The 27,033-nt window shown below is 41.5% G+C and overlaps 2 protein-coding genes across 2 annotated transcripts; one reads left to right on the top strand and one right to left on the bottom strand.

The window, feature by feature from the left end:
• The first annotated feature begins 354 nt into the window (after positions 1-354).
• LOC110693453 (oxygen-evolving enhancer protein 3, chloroplastic-like) lies at positions 355-1,911 on the top strand. Its single transcript, XM_021870564.1, has 3 exons — positions 355-729; positions 1,225-1,523; positions 1,649-1,911. Exons 1-3 carry the CDS (start codon positions 426-428, stop codon positions 1,745-1,747), a joined length of 702 nt encoding a protein of 233 aa, XP_021726256.1. The 5' UTR covers positions 355-425; the 3' UTR covers positions 1,748-1,911.
• Positions 1,912-7,412: 5,501 nt separating this feature from the next.
• On the bottom strand, positions 7,413-9,107 carry LOC110693452 (GLABROUS1 enhancer-binding protein-like). Its single transcript, XM_021870563.1, has one exon. The coding sequence runs from the start codon at positions 8,945-8,947 to the stop codon at positions 7,718-7,720; it is 1,230 nt and encodes a 409-aa protein (XP_021726255.1). The 5' UTR covers positions 8,948-9,107; the 3' UTR covers positions 7,413-7,717.
• Between the last annotated feature and the right edge of the window lie 17,926 nt (positions 9,108-27,033).

The raw sequence follows: 27,033 nt of genomic DNA on the forward strand, positions 1-27,033 counted from the left end.
TACTTTATTTTATTTCATTTTTTTTTAAACGATTTATCTAATTATTAAAGTTTGTTTTGACAAGATAGCAATAGTTGAGATTGTTATCAAATTGCCCTAGATACAAATTTGTAGCCCTAAAAAAAATACAAATTTGTAATCCATATTTAAGTTAGCAAATTACTTCCAAAAAAAACCAATTTCCACGTGGCAAAATATGAACGGCCCAATTAAGAATCCAATCCAACAAATGAAATAAATAAACACATGTAGACCATCAATTGGTTAACCACATATCCAAATATGATCCAACTAGGACCCCACATCAGATAAGGTGTAATGCATCAAAATCAACCATCTATATTTCCACATTTCTCCTTCTTTCACCAAAACTAAACCACCATTGTTATCTAACTTAGAGAGAGAAAAAGAAGAAGAAAAAAAAGATGGCTCAAGCAATGGCTTCAATGGCTGGCTTACGCGGCTCATCTCAAGCTGTATTGGAAGGTAGTCTTCAAATCAGCGGCTCAAGCCGGCTTAGTGGGCCGACTACAAGCCGAGTTGCGGTCCCTAAGTTGGGCTTGAATATTCGGGCTCAGCAAGTGTCAGCTGAGACTAATGAGACTAGCCGCCGATCTGTGTTGGGCCTTGTTGCTGCTGGACTTGCTTCTGGCTCCTTTGTTAAGGCTGTTCTTGCTGAGGCTAAGTCTATCCCTGTTGGGCCACCACCACCACCATCCGGGGGTCTTCGTAAGTGTTTTAACTTATTACTTCCTCCGTTCCTTTTTATTGGTTACGCTTTAACTATTTTACTCGTGTAAAAAGATTTCATACTTAAACCAATCATAGGAGGGAGTATTTTATGGTTTCATTGCTCTTAATTTGGATTTTTGACATACTATTTAAAATAAGAGTAGAAGTTTGTGTATGAAGTATGTAACGATCTTTAGACCAACATATATTTATTTTAGGCTATACAGGCATGATCAATTGATCGAATGTTGGATAAAGCTAGAAAATGAAGCATATAAATGGTGTTAAAAACAATACTGGTATCATTTTTGTGTATTAAAATAGGCATGATCGAGTGGCTAGGTAAAAAAAAAAAAAAATACCTTATATGTAATTGAAACGAGAAAGAGTATGATTATAATAACTAGGGTAATAAGTTTGGAATGACACATACTGGTTTGCTTAGTTCAAATTCAAAGTCTATCTACGTTTAACTTGATATGTATTGGGCAGCCGGGACATTGAACTCGGACCAAGCAAGAGACGGTACCTTGCCCTACACCAAGGACAGGTTCTACCTTCAACCCCTGCCTCCAACTGAGGCAGCTCAAAGAGCAAAGGAATCAGCCAAAGAAATCCTGAATGTGAAGCAGTTTATCGAAAAGAAGGCATGGCCGGCTGTCCAGAATGACCTACGGCTCAGGGCCGAATACCTTCGCTATGACCTCAAAACTGTCATCTCATCTAAGCCCAAGGAGGAGAAGAAATCTCTCCAAGACCTCACCAGCAAACTCTTTGACAGTATCAACAATGTGAGTGCTCTTACCGTCTTTAACTGGTTGATCTGGCTATCGATTATAACTTCTCGTGTTATTATTATCAATGAAAACGAGTAAACAACCATCCATTTTGCTAATTGACTTACTTTGTCTCACAGCTCGACTATGCTGCAAAGAAAAAGAGCAGTACAGAAGCAGAGAAATACTATGCTCAGACTGTATCCAACCTTAACGACGTTCTTGCCAAGCTTGGTTAATTGTATATCGCTCATTGTAACCTCGTGTAAGAATTGAATTCATGCTCTTATATTATGAGGAAAACCATTTTGTAATGAAAACCCTTTTATTTCATGTGTAGTTCCTAATAATCTTCAGGGCCGAAACTCGAAAATGCATATATTTGTGTTACATTTTTCAGCCATTGTGATTTCAATTGCAGAGGTATCCTTGGATTCAAATTTCAACACACTTCGGATAACTAGATTTTCATAAACGAACAATGAATTCACCATCCACATAATCCAAATCAGGATCGACAATGTCGAACTCGATCCACATAATGAATTATTCGGTTGTGCAACATTGTATCTCTCTACTTAGTGTGTGGCTGTGTGCCATTCAAACACAAATTGCACAAAAAAAAATGGTAAAAAAAAGATTAAAAACACAAGAGCCTAGTAAAATCATAACAGCAATGATCACTAAACATTCATATTTACTCGAGCTATAATAAGATTGATAACAAGATATGCAGAGACGCCACTGTTTATACTACAGAGACAATGACAAAATACAAACAAGCCTCAAGAGGAAAGACATCATGGCAATCTGAACAATTTCGAACGCCATTAGCTACCAAGAGAAATAAGACAAACAACGTTTGTGGAAGACAAGTACCAACTGTTCCTCAAATACATTCAAGACTCGACTGTCAAAGTTCATACCACGAATACCAGTAGACAGGGGTGAAACAAACCATATACGAATTACAATGATAACATTCTCACCCTCCGCTAAATTATTACTACTAAACTCCAAGCAAACAAAAAGGAAAGATCAGGGTTTCCGAGAGACAGCCTGGAGTGATCCAACTGCATCGCATGATATTTAACTTTCTTCTAATACTCAGCTCACACCCTTATAAAATTAACATCTCATTGATGGGGATGAACTGATACAGAAAACAGGAACTCTAATCCTCAAATATTTGTGAACTGTCAGAATCTTCAACAGGATCAACACAGCAAAGATGGCATTTTGATACAGAAAAGAGTTAAAAGCAAAATAATATTTCATATTGCTTTGACAGGAATAAGAGAGGTATTAGAGAAGTAAAGAAGCGACGATGAGTCGATGAATTACTTGGAGACAACAAAGATGAATGTGTAAGTAGCAATAATACACCAAGTAAAACAAAGTGCAAATCAAGCGAATAATTCACTTGAGATGCCCCTTGACAACAGAGATTGCTAAACAAAAGTGACCCCTCACATCCCCAACTTCCCATCAATGAGAAAACAAAGATCAAATTTATAGCAGAAGGTTCCCGCCAAAAATAAATAAAAAATTTAAAAGTATGCGGAAACTAGGCCCTATTACTGAAACTTGACAGGGAGAACATATAGACCTCAAAACAATGGCAGTTCAACATCCATCAATAAAGCATTAAAGCCTCTCTATCTGCCTCCAGTATAGTATTCATCCCAGCACAATATCTTCTAGTCCTCGACTTCCAACTGCTACAATCTTAGAAAATACTGTGTACACTTAAGTCTCGTTGTCACGCTTTCAGAATAATATGCAAAGAATAAAAGCTAAATTATCAACAAATGACAAACTAAGAGGCACAGATAAACCGACAGACCAAGCAACATTCATGGAAGCATCAAAAAGACAGGTACCTTACAATGGCAGAATGAAGGCAGATATTATCATATTGAAAAGGGCAGAAGTTAAAAGAGCACGAATAAGCAAAAGCCTTGGTTATCACAAGCATCAAAGCAATATGAGCAAAGGCCAAAGGGTAACTTTTAATACAAATCAATACTGTTGAAAGGCCAAGAAACACCTTGATTTTATTTCCACAGCTATGATGAATTTAAAGCAGCATTATACATCAAAGACCTTCAGACACAAAAGCGTTTGGATATATTGACCTCTCTAATCCCCTTCCCAACCCTCATCAGTAAAACAAAAGCCAAAAACTAACAAGGACCCAATCTTGTCTCAAAAGACCAGGAACATAATTCAGAAACTAACAACATTGCCATTAAAGATTGTGACAGAGAACATCACATTTCAACAAGGAACTAAATGACCACAAGAAACAATTCAAATCCCTCCGATAAACCCAATATTCCATGATTCCATCATGAACAAGGGCACCAAACTCCCCTTGCTTAAATCCTTAAATGCCATGTAACAAAAACACCTGAACATATTTAATGATGACAAGCTAAGAGTCAATCAAAACCAAATTAATGGTGTTAAGTGACAACTATCCTCCTATGCAAGTACAGATACAGATAGAAAACACAATCAAAGCGGCACAATCAATATGATAATCTAAGAATCCAGAAGAGCAAAATTAACTTAAAGCCTTAGTTATATCCCACCCAAAAGCAAAACCAAGCAACGGCATTAAAAACATACTCAGCGAGGCACACAATACTCACAAGTAGAAGAACAAGAACCAAGATCTATACCTGCAAAGAGCATAAGCTTAGTGAAAATAAAAAGCTCCATAACAGCAAAAGCATGGTAAGAATAACAACACTAGCAATAAGCATTTTACACTATAAGAAACTAACAATAGACAAACCATAGTCAAAGCATCTCAAGATATGATCTATAAATCTAAACAAACAACTAAAACCCTAAAAACATCCTAAACATAAAAAATCCTAAGCTTGATTAGGAGAAAAATCATCTCCAAGAATCGAGTAGACCAACAAACCAAACAGCATTCATAGAGCATCAAAAGGACAAGTACCTTACAATGGCAGAATTAAGGTGTATTTTATCATATCAAAACAGGGCAGTGGGTAGCCTGAGAGTATAACTAAGCAAACGCCTTGTTGATGTTTTCCGCAACTAAGATGAATGTAAAGTAGCACAAGAGTTTCTTCTCTTTCCATTCCCAGCCTCCTTAAGTGAACCAAAAATCAAAAACTAAAGGAAAAAGTACCCAAGAACCCAACCCGGTCTCTAAAGACAAGGAACATAATTCAAAAACTAAAAAACCTTGCCATGAAAGGTTGTGACAGATAACATTACCCTTCAACAAGGAACTAAAAGACCACAAGAAACAGTTCCATTTCCTCCAATCACCCAATATTCCTTCATGAACCAGATAAACAATTCCCCTTGCTTAAATCCCCAAATGCCATGAAACAAAAACTCCCAAAATAATTAACAATGACAAGCTAAGAGCCTAAGAGGCTTCCAACAGCACAATATTTTCATTAAGGGAAACAATCCCAAGATTCCCAACCAACTTAATGGTGATAACTAAATTAATGGTGACAACTATTCTCCTATGGAAGTACGAATACAACTAGATATCACAATCAAAGCGGCAGAATTAGTATATAATTATTCTACAAATCCAAAAGGAGGCTTTAAGCAACCAGAACAGCAAAAGCCTTTATCATAAATGACAAATGCCTTAATACATCTTTAATAATAAAAAATTAAAAGCCTTAATTATATCCCTCACAAATGTAAAAGCAAGCCACAGCATTAGAAATGTACTCGTCTACAAACCTTGCCATAAAAGATTGTGATGGAGAACACCACACAGGCACACTTCAACACATACCAAAATGACCACAAAAAACAATTCCCCCTCCAGTAAACCCAATTTTCCTTCATAAACAACAAATCCCCTTGCTTAATTCTCCTAATGCCGTGTAACATAAACACCCAAACATAATTAGCAATGACAGGCTAAGCATCCCAATAGCACAATAATTTCATAAGGGAAAACAATCCAGACCAAATAAATGGTGATAACTAAGTGACAGCTTACCTCCTATGGAAGAATGGATACAGCTAATAAACACAATCAAAACGGCAGAATCAATAGGATTTTTCTAAGAATCCAAAAGGAGACATTATACAATTAGACAAGCAAATTTAACTATAAGCCTTAATTATGTCCCACCTAAAAGCAAAAGCATGCAAAAGCATTTAAAATGCTCATTCTACAAACAGCAAGGGAGACAACACTCACAAGTAGAAGAACAAAAACCAACACTTGCAAACAGCATAAAATTAGCGAAAATACAAAAGCACACCAACAGCAAGAACAAGATAAGGATAACCAGACTAGCATTTCGCAAATTATACTATAAGAAACTAACAATGACCAAACCATCGTCAAAGCATCCAATCGGAAATCTAAACAACAAACTGTACTCTAAAAGCATATTAAACATAAAAAGCCTCTTAAAAGGGACACATCCTAAGCATCCAATCGGAAATCAAAACAACAAACTGTACTCTAAAAGCATATTAAACATAAAAAGCCTCTTAAAAGGGACACATCCTAAGCTTGATCAGTAGAAATATTATATCCAATAATAGAGTAGACCAATAAACTAAACAGCATTCATAGAGCATCAAAAGGACAAGTACTTAAGATAGCAGAATTAAGGTTTTATCATATTGAAACGGGGCAGTGGGTAGCCTGAGAGCATAACTCAGCAAAAGCCTTGGTTATCAATGCTATTAAAAGGCAGAGAAAGACCTTAAAATGTTTTCCCCAACTAAGATGAATGTAAAGGAGCACAAGAGTTTCTTTTCATTCCATTCCCAACTTCCTTCAGTGAAACAAAAACCAAAGACTAAAGGAAAAAGTACCCAAGAGCCCAACCCAGTCTCTGAACACTAGGGGCATAATTCAAAAACTAAAAAAACTTGCCATGAAAAATTGCAATGGAGAACATTACATTTCAGCAAGGAGCTAAAAGACCACAAGAAACAGTTCCATTTCCTCCAATTAACCCAATATTCCTTCATGAACAAGATAAACAACTCCCTTTGCTTAAATTCCCAAATGCAATGTAACAAAAACGCCCAAAATAAATAATGACAACAAGCTAAGAGCCTAAGAGGCTTCCAAATAATTTCATTAAGGAAAACAATCCCAACCAACTTAATGGTGATATCTAAATTAATGGCGACAACTATCCTCCTATGGAAGTACTAATACAACTAGATATCACAATCTAAGCGGCAGAATCAATACAATTATTCTACGAATCCAAAAAGGAGGCATAAAGCAACCAAAACAGCAAAAGCATGATAAATGCCTTAATTACATCCTTCATAAAAAATTAAAAACCTAAATTATATCCCTCACAAAAGTAATAGCAAGCCACAGCATTATAAATTTACTCGTCTAAAAACCTTGCCATGAAAGGTTGTGATGAAAAACACCACACAGGCATACTTCAACACGTAACTAAATGACCACAAAAAACAATTACAATCCCTCCAGTAAACCCAATCTTACTTCATGAACAAGAACAACTCCCCTTGCATAGATCTAACGCCATGTAACATAAAAGCCCGGACATAATTAACGATGACAGACTAAGCATCCCGACAGCACAACAATTTCATAAAGGAAAACAATCCAGACCAAATAGATAAGTGACAGCTAACTCCTATGAAGTATGGGTACAGCTAGAAAACACAATCAAAAAGGCAGAATCAATATGACTTTTCTAAGAATCCAAAAGGAGACATTAGGCAATTAGAAGGGCAAATTTAATTATAAGCCTCAATTATATCCCACCCACTAGTTCTACAAACAACAAGGTACACAACACTCCCAAGTAGAAGAACAAAAATCAACACTTGCAAACAGCATAAAATTAGAGAGAATATTAAAACACACCAATAGCAAGAACAAGATAAGAATAACAAGGCTACCATTTCGAATTTTATACTATAAGAAACTAACAATGACCAAACCATAGTCAAAGCATCTCAAGTTTAAATCCAGAAATCTAAACAACAACAAACTGTACCCTAAAAGCATATTAAACGTAAAAAGCCTCTTAAAAGGGATGTACATCCTAAGGCTTGATAAGGAGAAAAATCATCTCCAATAACTGAGTTCAACTACGAAAAACTACCATAAAACACCGCGATTCAACTACCTTCTGCACTGATCCAATCTTCACAAAATCTTACCACACCGAACTTCTTCGATTCATCTAATGTTTACCAGACCTAAGAGCTTCCATGATCCTCCGCGTCTCCTCCTGCTCGGCTTCAGACCGCAGAATTCTCGCCTCAGCTTGCTTCATCGCCACCTTTTCCCACATCTCACCGATCTCAGCCCTCGCCTTGGCTCCCATCATCCTCAACCCTTTCTTCCTTAGCTCCTCCCACGCCACGGCTTCTCCAACCTCCAATTCCAAATCTTTCTCATCAGTCCCAACAACCTTCCCACTCTTCTCAATCAATTCCTCCTCCTTATCATTCTTCTTCTTCTGATCCTCCCCAACAGCCCCAGCATTAGAACCACTCTTAATCTTCAAAACCCGAGCTTTCGATTTCAATCCCACATTACTATTACCATTGTTTTCAGCAACAGCCCCATTAGTACCCTTATCATCCTCAACAACAACATCATCCCCAGCATTACTATAATTATTCTCCCAAATCTTTTTAGACAATTCAAAACACTGAATCTCAACAGGGTTAGTAAGCTTCTTCTTCTTAGCATTAAAAAACTTCTTCTTAAGCCTACGAACCTTATCAACAATCTGAACCTTACTAACCTCAACATGCAAAGATTTCTTAATAAACCCATAAAAATCATCAATTTCAATCATGGGGTCAGCCCCTCTTTTAGCCTTAAAATCAATCATACCTTTCAAAATCAGAATTTCATCATCTTCACTAAACACCCTCTGAAACAACTTCTTCGATCCCTCTTCTGGAACCCCACCACCGGCGCCGCCGGAAATGGCGGCGACACTCCCGGATTTCTCTTTCCTCGGCTTCTTCGACGAACTCTTGAGTGCACTCTCCGACGAGCGCTTCTCGGGTACCTGGCCGGCGGGGAGAGCAGCAATGGTGTACTTAAGTTGATCCTTACCGAGGGTACCGGATATAAAGCCGGGTTTTGAGATGGGCTTGATTTTCTGCAAAGTGGGTTCGTCTTCTTCATCATCGGAGGAAGAATCGTCCTCGGAAAGAGGCCTCTTGTTGCCGGAGGCGACGGCGGTTGGCGCGGCGGAGGCGGAGGCCGAAGTGGGGGCTTTCTTGCCGGAGGCCGGCGGCGGTTGTGGGGTTGATGGGGTTTGTTCTTCGTCGGAAGAAGAACCGGAATTCTCTTCTTCTTCGGGTTCTATGCTTGAATTAGAGGTGGATTCTTCAGAAGAATCTGCCTCTGGTGGGGCTTCAGTCAAGGGTTTCTGGGCTTTGTTGCGAGCCATTGATGGAGAGAGAGGAGAGAGAAAGAGAGAGAAGGAGGAGAGAGAAGGAGAGAGTTGAAGGGTTTGAGAGTTGAGGAGTTAGATCTAAAAGAGGGGGGAAGGCAGGGAGTTATAGTGGGGGAATGGGGTGCATCGTGCGAGGTGTGAGTGAATGTTTGATGCTATCCTTGCTTGATGCTATCCTATCCTTCTTGAATGAGGGTTTGAGGGGGGCCTATGGGGAGTTACTAGATGACCTAATTGACTGTCTTGACTAGTTGACTATAACGGTTTTTGAATGGTTAACTATGAATCTTCGTACAAAAGGGTTTGGAATAGGGATTTGTTAAACATCGCCCACAAAATTCACTTGGTTTGACAATATTGCCCTTGACCTAAAAAAAAAAACACTCACACTCTCATCACTCACACTCTCATCGCTCATCTTCTTTCAACCTCTCTAAAAAAAAAAAATTCAAACAACGGCAATGTCGAGGCGGCAAGGCAAGGAATTGGCGGCGGCGAAGGGAAGGAGGTCCCAAGGAGGCAAGGTACAATTTGTAAAAAAAAAAAAAAAAAGGAAAAACCGCCGTGACGGAGGTGGGGCGCCCTGGCTGGACGCCCAGCCAGCGGTGGTGGCGCCAGCTGCAGACGCCGCCACCAGTAGGCTGGCGCCTGGGCTGGACGCCATAGACACGATTGTGGCGTTTATTCAAGGCGCCGCAGCCGTGGCTGTGGCGTCCAGCCCAGGCGCCAGCCCACTGGTGGCGGCGTCTGCAGCTGGCGCCACCACCGCTGGCTGGGCGTCCAGCCAAGGCACCCCCCCCCTTTTTTTTCTTTTTTTTTTATATATTTGTTTTAAAATATTGTTTTTATTTTATTTTTTTTTTGTGTAATATCTTTTTGAATTGTTTTTATATTTTGTTGTTTATTTTTATAAATTTTTTCAATTTTGTTGTATTTTTTCTATGTTTATATTTTGTTTACAATTATTTGTTTGTTTTTTTTGTACATTTTTATTTTTATTCTCTATTTTGATTTGTTTTTAAATTTTTTTTGTGACTTTGATATTGTTTTTGGTTAGTTAATTTATTTTAAATTTTATTATTGATATTGTTTTTGGTTAGTTAATTTATTTTAATTGGGAATGAATTATTTATGTTTATATATATTCTTCTGTGTTGGTTTTATTTCCTTTCTAAGTGTATTTTTTATTCTATTATTTTTATTTAAGTGTTTTGTTAATTTCTTTATTATGTTAATTTGTTAGTATGTTTTTAGTTTATTTGATTTGGGTAGTGGTAGCTATTTTTCGTATAAATTTTTGTATGTTTATATATTTTAAAATTTTGTGTAGAATTCACTGGGTCGTCATGGTGCGGGGAAGAATGTAGAGCTTCTTAGTAGAAGCTATTCAGTGGAGAGGTCGGGGCATAGACATGTCAGATCCCGTGGTATTTCGGCCTCAACTCGTAGAGAACGGATCCACCGTCGGGATGAGGATGACGATGACGATGATGATGCTGAGGAGGGTGACCAGGAGGAGGAGCATGAGGAGGGCGCAGATGAGGATGAGGATGTGGACGATGGCAGTGGACCGTATGATGATTACGGTCCATTCAGTCAGAGGGTTGATGACATGTACGAGACACATATGGTGGAGGTGCGTAAGGGTAGGGGTGGTAGTTTTGTTAGTAGATCTGGCACATCATCTGCGTCCACTGTATCTAGGGCAAGCAGGAAACGATCGAGGGTCGGTAATGATTCTTGGGTTGTTAGGAGTGAGGTGCCCGGTGGGCCTGTTGACGGGAGTGTGATTCCTAGCTTTCTAGGACACATAGTTGCCCGTATTTGGGAGGACCAGGAGAGGCCTTCAGTTACGGGGTTGTTGAAATGTCATACCCGGGAAAAGACTTGTAGCTTTTTGCGTACATGGGCTGAGGCTTGGCCGGCGGAGAGCGAGATGTTCGAGCGACTGGAAGGCACTGGGGTCACGTTCCTGCCACCATGCACGATAAGATTGACAGTACGCTGATCACGGCTTTCATTGAGCGATGGCAGCCGGATACAAACTCTTTCCACCTTCCGTTCGGTGAGATGACGATCATGTTACATGACGTCGTGGCCATTCTGGGGATTCGTGTTGAGGGTAAACGACTTTGTGCTGTGGCTGATGCGGATCAGGCAGATTTGCTGGCGGAGTTGTTGGCGGTGGACAGGGATGCACTGCACACCGAGGCGCTAGGTGTTTGGGAACACGAAGGTGTGAAGATCGCATCCGTGTTGCAGCGGTGTTTGTACCCCAGTGCACGTAGGACGCACGACGCACAGCTGAGTGCTTATGTTTTTCTACTCCTCGGATGTACCTTGTTTCCGGATAAGAGCGGCGGAAACAAGCTCAGGCCACGCGACATAGTAGAGGCGTGTGACCCCGACAGTGTAGGCCAGTTTTCCTGGGGATCGGCTACGTTGGCGTATTTGTATCGCCAACTAGGATTTGCGAGTCGGGCTGACGCGGCAGGTATCACTGGGTGTCTGACTCTATTGCAGACCTGGATATACGAGTACTTTCCTGCATTGCGACCACATCGTGACCCGGTTCCTATTGATGAGGGGATGTCGCGTGCTTGTGCGTGGAGTCCGCGCTCGGAGAAGAAGTCCGTTGACCGCCTCCGATCGATATGGTTATTGCTGGACAGGCTGTCCCCCTTAGAGGTAACGTTTATAAATTGTTTCTACATTTTATTATTTGCACATATTATATTCATGTTATTAAATTTTAAAACTATGTGCAGGTGAACTGGATGTCTTTCGGCCCGAACCTTAGTGTTAGGGTACCCAGGACCCTGTACACGGGACTCATTCAGTATCGTGAGATCGTCGAGGCGTACATGCCCCAGCGTTGTCTTCTCCAGCTTGGATTTGTCCAAGTTGTCCATCCTCCCCCGGCATGCCCGATGAAGGCGATCCGACCTGCATCGTCGAGGGACTACGTCGTGCAATGGCCGGATATCATGACCGGGTCGTGGGACCAGTTTCCGATGGTGGCCCGCTTATGGACTGCGGAGTTGCAGCGGCCGCCCTCTGGGGTTCCTCCCATGTGTGACCATTACTACATGGAATGGTTCAACCGGTATTCGCACCCGAGGTTGATCGCAGATCTCGACCACAGCGATGATGATTATATGCCACCGCCTACTGCCATGGAAGCGGTATGTCTCATATTATATTTATCGTTGTCTTTTATTAAGTTTTATATGTTGTTATTGTATTTCATCTTTTGTTTTTTGTTGTATGCAGTGGATGGGAAAGATAATGCAGGACGTACATAAACTCTCTCTTGAGAAGGACAACATGAGTGCAACAGAGAGAGCTGTTGTTGATAGTCTGGAACAGACCCTTGCGCAGTGGGAGTCGTCGTCGAGGAGGGATTACTGATGGTTTTGTCATTTTATTTATAGAGCACTTTAAATATTATCGTTTTAATTTATTAAATTGGACATTATGTTGTAAGTTTGTAACATTTTAGATTGTTCTTTTAGCTTCCAACTTAAACATATTATCATTGCTGTTTTTAAATTTTGATATAACTGTTCGTGGATCCGCGCAACTTACCCATGCAACATATAGAATGCAGTAAGCAATACAATATAAAAGATTAATGTTCTCATTAAAAGAGCAACGTACAAATAAGATTACATAGGAAGAATGTAAACATGAAAAACTAAAATGCAGCTAGGGTATTCCATTCGTGGATCCAGTCATGATATAGCGCATCCCAACCCTCTACGCTCGTTGTGCGAATGTTGTACCACCGAGGTATAATCGGTGGCACTGGAAAATCGGATGACATGTCTAGTCGGATGAAATGTCTGTATGACGACCCAAGAAACGCAATAGCTAGCTCTCAACTCTACATGTTGTAGTGTTCCCGAAATGAAGTACCTGGTTTGTCCAATATTTGACAAACTTTTCCCTGTGAGGGACCCATTTCTGCATCACATAGTCCACCAGTGCCGGACACCACTGGTACGAATCCCTGAAGTTAGCCAATGCTCGCTCATACGCTTCCTCTGTGGTAGCCTGTAGGATCTTCCGCCACTTACCATTCACCAATCTCTCTGCCATTTCCAAATTCTTGTTGAAAAGGTTGTAGGCTTTCACTTTCACGCAGTTGTTGATGTGCCATGTGAACAATAAGTGGTTCGATTCTGGAAACAGCTCTGCTATGGGGGCAAAGAGACCTCCCTCACAGTCGCTGACGATGGCTGCTGGATGAACATTAGGCCCGATGTAGTTTCTCAGCTTCTCCAACACCCAATAATAACTTGGAGCCGTCTCATCCTTGATGATTACATGACCAATCAGAAAGTTCTGGTTCGTTGGAGTCATCCCCATGATCTCAACCAGTGGGAACTTGTACTTGTTTGTCTTGTACGTTGAGTCGATCAAAATCACAAATGGCCAAGACTTGATCATATCAGCCAATCAGGATGCACAAGGAAAAGATGAGTCACCTCCGCTGTATCTTCATCAGAATCAAACCAGAACAGGTAACCACGTGATTGTGCCTGGTGTAGCAGCTGCTGTATAGGGATCCTTCCCTCTGACCGTTCAAACCTGAGTTGCTGTCTGACGTTGTAGATGTGTCTTCGGTTTGGATGGTCTTCTGGAAATTTCTCTAACACAGATGCTAATATTTTAGCAGGCTTGACTTGAGCATCACTCATTTCTTTCACAACTACTTTCGCAGCAGGACTTAAGCCGCTCAGCTGTCGATGACCCTCTTCATATACTATCATCTCATGGTTGTGATACCCCCATTTAGAGTAACCAATCACTTCTCAACCTTCACGACTCCGTAGTTGTCGAACCTTTACTCTGAACTCACACCCACAACCTTTCCGCTTTGTATCAAACCGAGTGGCTTTACGAAAATCTCTGTCTTCTCTTTTGCGATAACGGTCACATCTCAAAATGCGATCCATTCTACCATCCCGTTGAGATTTATGAGTTACTACTACCAAGCAAAATCCAGCTGCAATTGCAACCTGTTTTGCCCAATCAATCGCCTGTTGAGCTTCTTCGAATGGACCATCATGTCCAAATATCCCACTGTAATCATTTCCGTCTCCACCATAATCCTGCATCAATTATATATTACAATAAATACATTTAACGGATAATACATTTAATTTCTATATTTACACAGAATTAACACAAAAAAAAGTATAATTATGTATAATCAAACTTAATTTTTATAAAAACCCAATTCGAATTTTCAAACTAAATTTAAAAATATACCATTTCGAATTTTCAAACTTAATTTTAAAAAAACCTATTTCGAATTTTCAAAATTAATTTAAAAAAAACCCATTTCGAATTTTTTTAAAAAATCATTTTCGATTTTTTTTTAAAAAAATAAATAAATAAAAAACAACAACAAAATCAAAAAAGAAAAAAAAATAATTTATAAGGGTGGCGTCTGCCAGGGCTGCCACAGCCACTGGACTGGCGCCTGGCAGGGCCGCCTCAGCCAGTAGAGTGGCGCCTGGCCAGGACGCCAGTCTGGTGGTCTGGGCGTCTGGGCTGGACGCCACTCTGGTGGTTCTGGCGTCTGGCTTGGACGTCCAGGCTACGGTTTGGGCGTCCATCTTAGGCGCCAGAGCCACTCCGACGGTAAACCGTGAATTTTAACGGTGACTTACCTCGTTTTCCGTCGACGACGACGTACCTCCGGCGTCCCCCGCATCTCCGGCCTGCCCTCCGGTCTCCCCCGGCGAGCCAGTACGGCTCCACATTTTTTAAACCGAGATTATTTCAATTTTAGAAAATGGGCATAATGGTCACACCAAGTCATATTTGTGGGCTTTATATGATAATTTGCGGGCGATGTTTAGCGATTCACTTGGAATAAGAGGTCAGGGTCGAACATGAGTGATCGAGCATGGGGAAGGAATTAGCATATTAATATTGTATCTGAAGTATATTAGAGCTTGATATTGTAGAAATAAAGGTTTTTTAGACGATATGGAAGTTGTTACGGTGAGCGTAAGTGCACGAAAGTGAGGGTTTCAAGAGAAGTATTACTTCGGTTTACTTTGTATCTGAGAGCTTACTGCAAGTTTATTGCATAGTAATGAGCTCTGTTCATTGAATGGTGATACGACTGTTATTTATACGAGTAATTTACGTAATATGGAATATGAAGAGATTGAATAATAGATCTTTGACTGTTGTATGGAAGAAAATATATAGTTGTTCCATTTCACGATTTTTTCTATAAAGAACTCTAAATATATATATTCATCTCCACATGTGTCGCTTGTAAGATTTTCTTTCCATTGCATGATAAATTCGTTAGGGGTACAGTTGTCCTTGAAAGTAACCGTTGATATGATTTTTGTTAGTTGCTAAAGTAGTTATCAGCTTTTAAATGCCTATATCGAATGTCAAATCATATTTGATAAAGAATTTTTGTAATTGCTAATTCACGTGCGACTAAGGCGTGTTTGGCAGTATCTTTTATTTAAGTAATTAACTAAAAAACAATGAGTATTTGGCAATGTAATTTGAGGGTAATGTTTAGTGGTATAAGTAGATTTTATCAAAATAGTTACTCGGTAGTATTATAAAAAATAATAGCTAAACAACAACTACCAAACACTCATACTTTAATTATCTATTCTCACAACTGAGTACTTGTTGACAGCTAAGATGAATTGTACAGACATTACAACTATTATCAACACCTCATTTCTTAACCTACATTAAAATATCATCTACATAATTTGAATTACCAAAAAATATCCAATCGAATCCACTTAAAAAGGCAAAAATGTCTACAATTATCATATACAATCAATGAAAAATGGAAAACAAAATCAATTAGAATCAATATAATAAATTCATTAATAATTCATATAATCCATCAAATCATTACAAAATGGAAACAAAATCATTCAAAAGAATTATGCATCATTCAAATAACCCGATATATAGCACAAATACCGAACTAGCATACTACAGAGTATTATATCGTTGTTAATATCTTATATAGGAAAAATTAATAAGAAAGGTCTCAACTATTAACATTCTTCTTTAAAAGGGTCAAACTATTGATTAATTCATGACAGTTCCAACTATGGGGTGGTCTTTCCAAAAACAGTCCTTGACCTACTTATGACTGGTTAAACCGGTTATTGACACCGCATGTCACGAATCAATTGTCTAATGTTTTAAAAAAAATTAATAAAATGTTCTCCCCCCCCCCCCAATTTTACCTACTTGACCCTTTCCATGCCATTAATCTCTGCACCGACAAGTACATGAACGGATGGACCCCTAACCACCTGTTGCTACAAATTCACTCCTCTCCCACTAGAACCCAATCCATACTTTAAAAGCATCCTCCCTTCCTTAACCCAACCATCATCGTAGATCATCCTATACACCAGCCACGCACCTCCCTACTTTTGCTATCCCTTCCTCTCGAGTTGAGTTGTGTGGGAACGTGGGTGGTGGTGAGCAAGGATATGTGGGCGATATTGTGAGAAATGGTGGGCATGGGTCTAGGTGATTGGGTTGATGGGCAGTGTCTAGTGGTTGGAGATAGCGTGGGCTAGGTGGAGATCAGAAAGAAGGGTTTAATTAAGGAAAATTTGACATTTACTACCACCGAAAGCAACCCGTATCAGATTTACTACCCATTTAAAAAAATATTTTATATTACTACCACCCAAAATCACATAATTAAAATTTCACTACCACTTAACGGAATCCGTTAAGGTTCCGTTAAGTTTATTCAAAAAAAAAAATTAAAAAAAATTAACCCAGCCACCCCTCTCCCTCAACTGTCACCCCTTCTCCCCCCTGTCGGCGACCGGCGGCCGGCGCTCAGAGCTTCGGCCGGCGCCGGTGCGAACTCACTCCCCTCCCTCTCCCCCACCCCTACGCAGCCGATGAACCCCTCCTTCCCTTTCCCCGTTCTCGCTGCCCAACCCCACCCCAAATTAAATTACTTCCATTAATTCCGGCGTTTTCGACTTCGGTTCCTAGCACTAAAGCGTCAGAAATGGTTCAAGGAGCCATTGAAGTGATTTGATAGAAGATTTTGATTGAAATTAAATCACAATTGAAGCAATTAGGGTTTTGAAAAGGGGGGAAAATTTTGTGTGGCGATGGTGGTTTACGGTTGACGGAAATGGAGTCCAAGCATTATCTTGCATCAATGGGGCATTCATCTTGTATCAATAGCAGCGACGTGTATTCAGCTTCAATTGATGGTCGTGCGGGGCTGCTGGTGGAGCGAAGCTTCTTGCGGTGGTGCTCGATGCAGTGTTGCGGTGGGGGTTGAAGTGTGGGCTGGGCTTGGTGATGTTGGAGAGAGAAGGGGATCGGAGTTGTGGGTGACGGTGTGAATGGAGGGGTCGGGGCAGCAAGTATGGGAAAAGGGAGGGGGTTGGTTGCGCCGGCTGGGGGAAGGGGGTGGGGTCGCGCCGACGCTGGTAGGGGGGAGGGGGTGACAGTTGAGGGGACGGGTGGCAGTGAAGTGGAGGGGTGGCCGCAAGGTGGTTGAACGGTGGCTAAACCCAAGTAACGAAAACAGTAACAGTCTTAGTCTTTGGTAGTGAAATATACATTTTAGGGATTTGTGTGGTAGCAAAATAAAATATTTTTTTAAATGGGTAGTAAATCTGATACGGGGTGCTTTCGGTGGTAGTAAATCAAATTTTCCTTTAATTAATTAGATTTTTAACAAATGAATGGGCCGACAAAATTGCAACACGTGGCAATATTTACCGGTTTACCTAGTCATAACAGGTCAAGGATCATTTTTGGAAGAACCCTTAATAGTTGGGACTGTTGTGGATTAATCAATAGGTTGACCTTTTTAAAGAAGAATGCTAATAGTTCATACCTTTCTTGTTAATTCTTCCTTATATATATGTTGATAATTGATTAAGAAAAGCAAATAATAACCATTTTTTTAGAGTGAAGGATAACTCAAGGTGTTAGAACTTTCATTCTGATTTCATAACATAATCACTCGCCCTTGTGACTCTCCAAATATCAAAAAGAAATAATAGTGATTCTACTTGTTATAACGTAATCACTTTAGTAGTATTGTTAAGCTCTCTTAAATGAATGACAAAAATAACGGACTTTTAATATGTATATAACTCTCTTAAGTTGATCTAATTATCATTAAATGAATAACTATTGTAAAATAAAAACCATTTTACAAATTTCATTTCTAAATTGTTGATAGGTCCCATTGATATTCGTCATTTTTGCTGATGATCCCTCTATTTAAAGTTTTCACATTTTTTTTACACAATTAAAGTGTTGACATTAAGTACTCCTTTCATTTATTCTTATTCTTCATTCAACTAAACAACCTTCTCTTAGTTAACCAGGCTATGCAATAATAGGTTTGCTGCAAGACTTTGGTTTAGGTGTGTTATTTTAGCTTGCTTACACAACGTTGTCCTTTTTTTTTTTTGGTTTGCTTATTTTAGCTCTTTTAGGTTGTTATATTGCTTTTATTTATTTAGTTCTCTTTGTCAAAAAAAAAAAAAAAAAAAAAAAAAAAAAACTTTTTCATCTTACCATATCAAATTGCCATCTGATTTTACTAGATTCATTTTACATGCTTGTCAAGCTGATTTGTTAGGTGTTGCAAGCATGCATTTTAGTAGAAAATATTTTATCTGTAAGTATATTATCCATGTTAGGGCCTATTCACATTTAATGAGTTAAGCTGAACTGAACTGAAATGAATATTTTATGAGAGAAGGAAATTAGGAGATGAACTGAACAGGGCTGATTGAAGCTGAACTGAACTGAATTGAAATTAAGGTGAAGTGAACAATCCCTTAGACTCATTTTAAATTGCATGCGCTTGAAATTGAAGATGATAAGCCTGTCATTATGCATTCATTGAAATAAATAATCTTCCCTATAAATATTAAAAAAGTTAAAGTAAAATAAAATTAAATGATTGAATTCAAAGTCACAATTAATTTATTTCTATATATTATATGATCTGATCTTATTGTTGAATTGAAATGTGATCATATTTAAAAGCTACTCTTTTATTTATAATTAAAATGTGGCAATAATTAATCAAACTGGACTTTTTGGTATTAATGTTATCAACAACAGTTTATTGTTAAATGATGCGATATATATGATAGAAAATATTAAACTCGGGTAATCGTGGTTAAAAAAATTATTCGTCATGCTAACCCTAATAACACTTGGTATTTGAGAACCAATCACACATTAAATAAAAAAAATTGTTATGTCAAATTTTAAAAGCTTAAATAAATTCAAGGTGTAGCGACACAAAAAGTATTGCCTCGCTAACCTTTGTACTATATGTGAAAGCTGATTATGATTTTGTTGGCTGAAATTTGACCGTTACATACGATACTGAGCTACCTTAAAGTAAATAATGATATGACATGCATGCTAGTTGATTGAAGGTCGGATCTATGATGTAGATTGTAATTATGAAATCTACCGAGATTGTTAATTGAAGTTAATAAGATGGATTTAAGGGTTATTTATCTTTCTAGCTATTTCTTGATTAATTATAGTAAATGAATCTCAATCTCGACATTTGCACTATAAACACCTCATATTAAGATTTTGTTTCAATAATAAAATTGTAAGGGTTTATATTAGTGTATGACTTTTGTTTAGGGTAATTTTACCCCGCCACGTGGTCCAATCAGAAGATGACACGTGTCATCCCCAAGATGGCCCAAAGTGGACCTATCCCTGCTTGACACGTGTCACTCCAGAAACCTGGGGAAATGACGGCCTTCAGGCCCAAATCCCGAGAAAGCCGTAATGCGGCGCAGCCCACCAATGATTAGGGTTCACTAATCTAATCAGGGGCACGCATCCCAAGGACTCTATAAATAGGGAGATTTCCCTCTTTTGGAGGGCACGTTTTACCATTTATTGCAAACTGTCCCTTTGATAGAGACGTCTGAGCTTGGAATCCGAGCAGATACCCACCTAAATTTTCGCACCTTTTTCTTTCCCTTCAGGTTACTAACTTGTTCGTCGGAGGCGGAGCACCACCTAACCGGTGTCTCCGTTTATTTTGCAGGTACAGCTCACGCCGGATAAGTCTTCGTGCTGTAACTCTCCCAAGGGACAAAAACACCCAAAACATTTGGCACCGTCTGTGGGGAGAGTACCTCGAAGATGGTTCAAGAGTCTGTACCACCCCCTAACTGTCTGGGCGATGACCCAGAAGTCTTTACAGACCATGAGGATGAAGATCCTCAGGTCGAAACCTTTACATCCGATGATGGCTCTCTCAGAATCAAGCGCATCCGGCCCAGAGATACTCTGAAGCGGGGTGCCACCTAGGCGGGAACAGGTCGACCCCCTGGGCAGCCAGAAGGGGAAACCCATACGGCCGCAGGATCAGCACCTGTCACCCGAGACGAACTCATGAGGTTCATGACAAGTTTCAAGGGTGAAATTAAAGAGCTGATCACCCAGAGCCGGGCTGGCCCAAGTAGAGGCCAGTCGGCCAAGAAGGCTCCACTGAAAAAAGGGAAGTCAATCAAAGATCGGCAGCCAACTCCCCATATAAAGGAGAAGGTAGCCGGGACCATTGATTGGTCTAAGATTCTTCTTCCTAAGAGTAAAACCAATAATACCCGCCGGACTCAACAGCCGGTGGGAAATAAAAAATCATCTCTTGATGCCCGGGAAATAATCAACTGGAAGAGAAATCAACAGCTGTCTGAGTCGGCTTCAACGTCGAACTTTCCTGACAGCTTCAACAATACTTCTGCAGGGAATGCTCTCTCCCTATATGAGAGCCAGACAGGTGGTAATACCGTCCATTCTGGCCCTCAGATGATTGGAACTGTACCGTATGTACCTGCTTTGGTTTACGGTCAGTATCCCCCTCACTTCATGCAGCCGGCTCTCTTCGGAGGTCAGGCGGCATATCAAAATGTCCAGCCACTGGATTGGAAGCTCCGTCTACTACGCCTGGGTGAACAACCTTTTGCGTTCACCCGGGAGATAACCGAGGCGACACAGCCAGCCAAGGTTAAGAATGTATTGGTGGGTACCTATGATGGTACCACCAACCCGGAAGATCACTGTATGGCATACACCAACCTCATGTACTTACAGGGGTTGGATGATGCCACTTGGTGTCGATGCTTCCCGGCTACATTGAAGGGCATTGCCCAACAATGGTTTGGCAACTTGTCAGCCGGGTCCATTGAAAATTTCAGGAAGCTCGCCTTCCTGTTTGTTTCCAACTTCTCAATGAACATCCCTACTAAGAAAACAAGCCTTGACTTAAGCACTGTTAAGCAGGGAGAGAGAGAAGGGCTGTGCTCATATGTCAGGTGGTTCAATCTAATCAGAATTCAGATTCAAGGACTGTCTGATGAGGTAGCTTTTACAGACTTCTTCAAGGGTCTGAGAGACGGGTCGACCTTTAAGTTCGACCCAGTCAGAAAAGGGGCTTTCACCTTACAGGCGGCCCTGAGGGAGGCGGAAAGCTACATTCAAGCTACCGACCTCTACTCGCCTGGTAACCAGTCGGACTCCAAGAAAGCCGACAAGCAGAAAGACAGCCGGCCTGCTCAGCCGACCAAAAATAAAGAAGAGAGCAGGAAAAGAAAAGAAATCTGGGCGGTTAATGACTCTGATCAGCCGTCCCAGAATAAAAAGAAAGAGTTTAAACCGTACGTTCCTAAGTACGAGTTTAACAAGGACTGCAACTCCATCCTCATGGAAATTAAGGACCGGTTGTCCCTAGAGAAGCCGAATCCAATGAAAAGTTCCATTCAATCAAGGAACAAGAACAAATTCTGCCAATACCATGAGGAGGTTGGCCATGACACCAACGAATGCTTCAGCTTACAACGGGCGTTGGACCGTCTGGCTGACAAGGGGATATTGAAGTCTTACATTTCTAAGTCCCCAGCCGGGACAAAGAAGAAGAACAAGGGTAAGTCATCCAAGACTACCCCCCAGCCTGCTAGTAGCTCGGATACCGACAAGGAGCCGGTCTACACAATATCAGGCGGGTTCTCCTGTGGTGGCCCTACCATCCGGGGCACCAAGAGCCATCTTCGAAAGATGGACAAAGATGATGATGAGCAGGCGTCTGCAAGCACCTCCTTCCCAAACGTCTTGATCACTGAGAAGGACAGGGGCAGCGTCCGTCGTCCGCATGATGACCCGGTCGTCATTGAATGTAAGGTTGCCAGCCAGCTGGTTGGAAGAATCCTTATTGACACCGGCAGCTCATCAGACATCATCAGCCTCCGGTTCCTGCAAAAGCTGAAATACAATGTCAACAGCATGTATCCGGTCACCTACCCCCTAGTTGGTTTTGGGGGCGGGATGGTCTACCCAGCCGGGAGAATTGACATACCCATCCGGCTGGGAGAGAAAGGCCAGGGACGACATATTATCGTCAGATTCTTGGTCGTTGAGGAGTTGACCGCCTATAACATTATCCTTGGTCGGACAACTCTCAACGAAACCAAGGCGGTAATCATCCCGTCTCTCATGCTCATCAAGTATGAGAGGGATGACAGCTCTGTTGGTTCCTTGAATGGGGATCATAAGACGGCCCGGGAATGCTATCTCTTAGTCGTCAAAGATATTATGGCCCCAGGCGGTCAGGAACCAATAGACCTTGACAATGTCAAGGATGCCGACCCAGCCACTGTCCCACCAGCAGTCGGGAAGAAAAAAAAGGCACCTCTGCTGGTGGAGGTGAAGAAAGAGAAAAAATAGCAATCACTGATCGGTGAACGGTCAGAAGAGCTCCGTCCCCAACAGGCTGGTGAAAACATTGATCTCGTTCTGGATGACAGTCGTCCAGAGTATACTGTAAAGGTTGGGACGGTTGCTCATGCTACCTTAGGTGCAAGCTTGCACCTCCTGCTGAAGGAATTCAAAGACATTTTTGCCTTTGAAGTGGAAGAGATGTCAGGCGTCAGCCCGGATCTCGCTGTCCACATACTCGCCGTGGACCCCAAAAAGAAGCCCATCCGGCAAAAGAAAAGAAACCACGGCGAGGAAAGAAGTCAGGCGGCTGCTGCCGAAGTCAAAAAGCTGCTAGACGCCAGGTTCATTCGGCCTTGTAATTTTCCCGACTGGGTGGCCAATGTGGTCCTTGTTAAGAAACCGAATGGGACCTGGCGCATGTGTGTTGATTACACAGACCTCAACAAGGCGTGTCCAAAGGACAGTTACCCGCTTCCAAAGATCGACAGTCTGGTCGACTCTATTGCCGGTCACGCCTTGATGAGCTTTATGGATGCCTACTCCAGCTTCCATCAGATACCCCTGTGGAAAAAAGATCAAGAGAAGACGACCTTCATCACTGATCAGGGGTTGTTCTGTTATACTGTGATGTCGTTTGGCTTGAAAAATGCGCCTGCCACTTTCCAACGGATGATTAATACGGTCTTCATTAATCAAATTGGGAGGAATGTGGAGGCGTACATTGATGACATGATAGTCAAATCCAAGCTACAGACGGATCACCTTGCTGATCTCCGAGAAACATTCACCACCCTCAGGCGGCATAAGGTCATGTTAAATCCAAATAAATGCGTCTTTGGTGTTGAGTCTGGGAAGTTTCTCGGATTCCTGATTGATCAAAGGGGGATAGAGGCTAACCCCGAAAAGATACAGGCGGTGATTGACATGAAGTCACCCCGTTCCGTCAAGGAAGCTCAGAGACTCACCGATCGCCTGGCCGCCTTGGGGAGGTTCCTCAGCCGGTCAGGCGACAAATGCCTTTACTTCTTCCAAGCAATCAGGAAGAAGACCAGGTTTGAATGGGGGGATGATGCTGAGGCGGCATTCCAGAAATTGAAAGAACATTTGCATTCTCTACCTAGGTTGGTCAGTCCTTTGCCTAGGGAGACGTTGTACATGTATTTAGCCGTCTCAGATCATGCTCTCAGTGTCGTTCTCCTTGCTGAGTGAGACGGCGTGCAGCTCCCGGTTTACTTCATTAGCCATGTTCTCAAAAATGCTGAACTCCGGTACCCCATGGTTGAAAAATTTGGCCTTGCTTTGTATATGGCATTCAAAAAACTGAAGCCTTAATTTTTGGCACATCCGGTGGTGGTTTACACCGACCAGCCACTCAAGCGGCCAATATCTACCTTGGAGTCATCCGGGAGAATGTTGAAATGGGCTATTTAAATGCAAAGTCTTGAAATCACTTACGAACCAAGAAAGGCAGTGAAAGGTCAAGCGTTTGCCGACTTTATTGTTGAAATGAATCGTCCGGTGGCTCCGGATAATCTCGACCAGATTTGGAAAGTGTACGTAGACGGGAGCTCTACAAAGAACGGGTGTGGTGCAGGCGTAATCTACGAGTCTCCTGAAGGGGACAGATTTGAGTATGCACTACGCTTCAAGTTTCAGGCCTCTAATAATGAGGCGGAATATGAAGCCCTGCTAGCCGGCATCCGTATGTGTAAGGCGGCAGGGGCCATGAAAATTGACGCCTACTCTGATTCACAATTGGTCGTTAGCCAGTATGAGGGAAACTATGAGGCAACTCATCCGGCTATGATCAAATATCTTCAGGAAGTCAAAGAAGAGGCCGGGGCACTTGAGGAATTCCATCTGAATCAAGTGCCTAGGTCGGAAAACAACCAGGCGGATGCATTGTCAAAATTGGCATCTTCCGCCTGCCATGATACGCTTCGGTCAGTCTTTTGGGAAGTTCTTGAAAAAAGAAGCATCTTTGAAGATCCCATTGGAATTCTGGACCGAAGCTCTACCTGGATGGATGGCATCCGGGCCTATCTTTCAGACGGTACGCTTCCTGATTCGCCACAGGAGGCAGCCGTCCTGAAGAAGCGAGCTGCAAGCTTCGAGTTGAGAGACGGAGAACTCTTCAAGGCAGGGTTTCTTAAGCTTCTGTTGAAGTGTGTCACCCCAGAAAAGGGAAAGGAAGTTCTCGAAGACTTGCACTCGGGATTCTGCGTCTCCCACATAGGCGGCAGGTCCCTAGCCGTTAGAGCCAAATGACATTATTTTTTGCCCACTCTTGAGGCAGACGCCAAGGAGTTGGTGAAAAAATGTGACAAGTGCCAAAAATTTGGCAAACTTATTCACCGTCCGGCTACTGATCTGACGGCCATCCACAGCCCAATCCCGTTTGCAAAATGGGGCATGGACATTCTAGGTCCTTACACGCCTGCTCCAGGCGGAAAGCACTACATCTTGGTGGCTGTGGATTATTTCACCAAGTGGGTGGAGGCTGAGGCGGTTAAGAACATCAAGACCTCAGACGTAATTTCCTTCATCTGGAAGAACATTATCACCCGGTATGGGGTACCTATGTCTATGGTTTTTGATAATGGTCCTCAGTTTGAGACGCCTCAGCTCAAAACTTGGTTGGGAGATCAAGGGATCTCAAGCTATTTTGCATCAGTCGGCCGACCCCAAGCAAACGGCCAAGTTGAAGCCTTCAACAAACTAATCTCAAACGGTATTAAAAAGAAAATTGAAAGAGCCGATGGCTTATGGGCAGAAGAGTTAATACATGTCCTATGGGCCATCCGGACAACAGCAAAGGGGGAAACCGGTGAAACCCCATTTCTCATGGTTTACGGTGCTGAAGCTGTCTTGCCCATTGAACAGTACGAGCCGACTCTAAGAGTCATGCTATATGATGAAGAGGCAAATTGGGAAGCAATGCGCCTGACATTGGATTCACTCCCATAACGCAGGGGAAATGCCGCCTTGCGTCATGAGATTTACCATCTGAGAATGACTAGAGCCTACAACAAGAAAGTACACAAGTGTCCCTTGAAATTTGACGACTTAGTGTTACGGAAAATGGAGGCAACCGGTAGGGCCAATAAGCTGGGAAAGCTGACTCCAAATTGGGAAGACCCCTACCGGATCTATGAAGAAGTAAGAGACGGCAGGCGCCTGCCTGTGGAATGTAGACAATTTGAAAAAGTACTACTTTTGAGAATGTAAGTTTTTTGTAAACAGTGAGTCAATTAATGAGAATTCAGACTTTGTTTGCAAAATTGTTTTATTGTCCCGCCTGGGTAATACTCAAACGGACTCTCCATTTAACCAACTAAGTTTGATACTTAGTAAAGGTTATAATTGCTTGACCGCCTGGGTAATACTCGGATGGATCCTTTGTTTATTTAACTAGGTTTGATACTTATTATGAATTGATAATTGTCTGTTCGTCTGGGTAATACCCATACGGGCTTATTTGTTTAAAATAACTAAGTTTGACACTTAGTGTAAATTTAATGTTGTAACAATCCGATTAAAAACTAAGCACAAAGACGCTTAGTGGCTATACAACCGGTCTCAAACAAGACAAAAGGCTAAAAATGGCCGGATGGTTGCTTATTTTATAAAACCGCCTGTCCCAATCTGGACAAAGGCGTTCGGCGACACCCCTCCGAGTGCAATCGTCGCAGAGAACAAATTATTTGTCGATTCTACGTACCTATGCAGACGGCAAAAATTGAATGACTGAATTGGTTAACTCATAGCCGTCTGACCAGAATGATCTGTGAAGAACGATCAAGTTACCGAATACCGGATACCCTGGGGCATCAGTCGGTCACTGGCTGAAGTTCTCACTTAGGTTATTTATTCCAAAGTTGCGCTTTCTATCCCAATTGGGGCAAAAGAATTGTGCAATGGCTATGCAATCTCTACCAAGACGGACAAACTCCGTCTGGTTAGTGACTGGAACGCCTGTTGGTGCGCGGCTGTGCACTTGGTTTGGGGCAATCACTACTGTGATTGATTGACTTACAAACGTGTCATGCTCTTTGCAGCATCAGACGTTCCTAAGTCAATCAACCAACTCCATTTGAAACCAACCACACAGTCGTCCAGGGGCAAGGACAACCAGGCTTTTGATAAGTTTGGCAAAACATCGCCGCCTGCTTTTGATAAGTTAGGCAAAAAATGCAAAAATTGAAACTCGCAAAATTGAAATTCAAACGCAAACGCAAACGCAAACGCAAAATGATCAAAACCGACTCAGTCGATGCATTCCTTAAAAAGTCTACCCAACAAACGGTTGTAGT

Source organism: Chenopodium quinoa, unplaced genomic scaffold, assembly GCF_001683475.1.
Source record: "Chenopodium quinoa cultivar QQ74 unplaced genomic scaffold, ASM168347v1, whole genome shotgun sequence".
Lineage (NCBI taxonomy): Eukaryota > Viridiplantae > Streptophyta > Magnoliopsida > Caryophyllales > Amaranthaceae > Chenopodium > Chenopodium quinoa.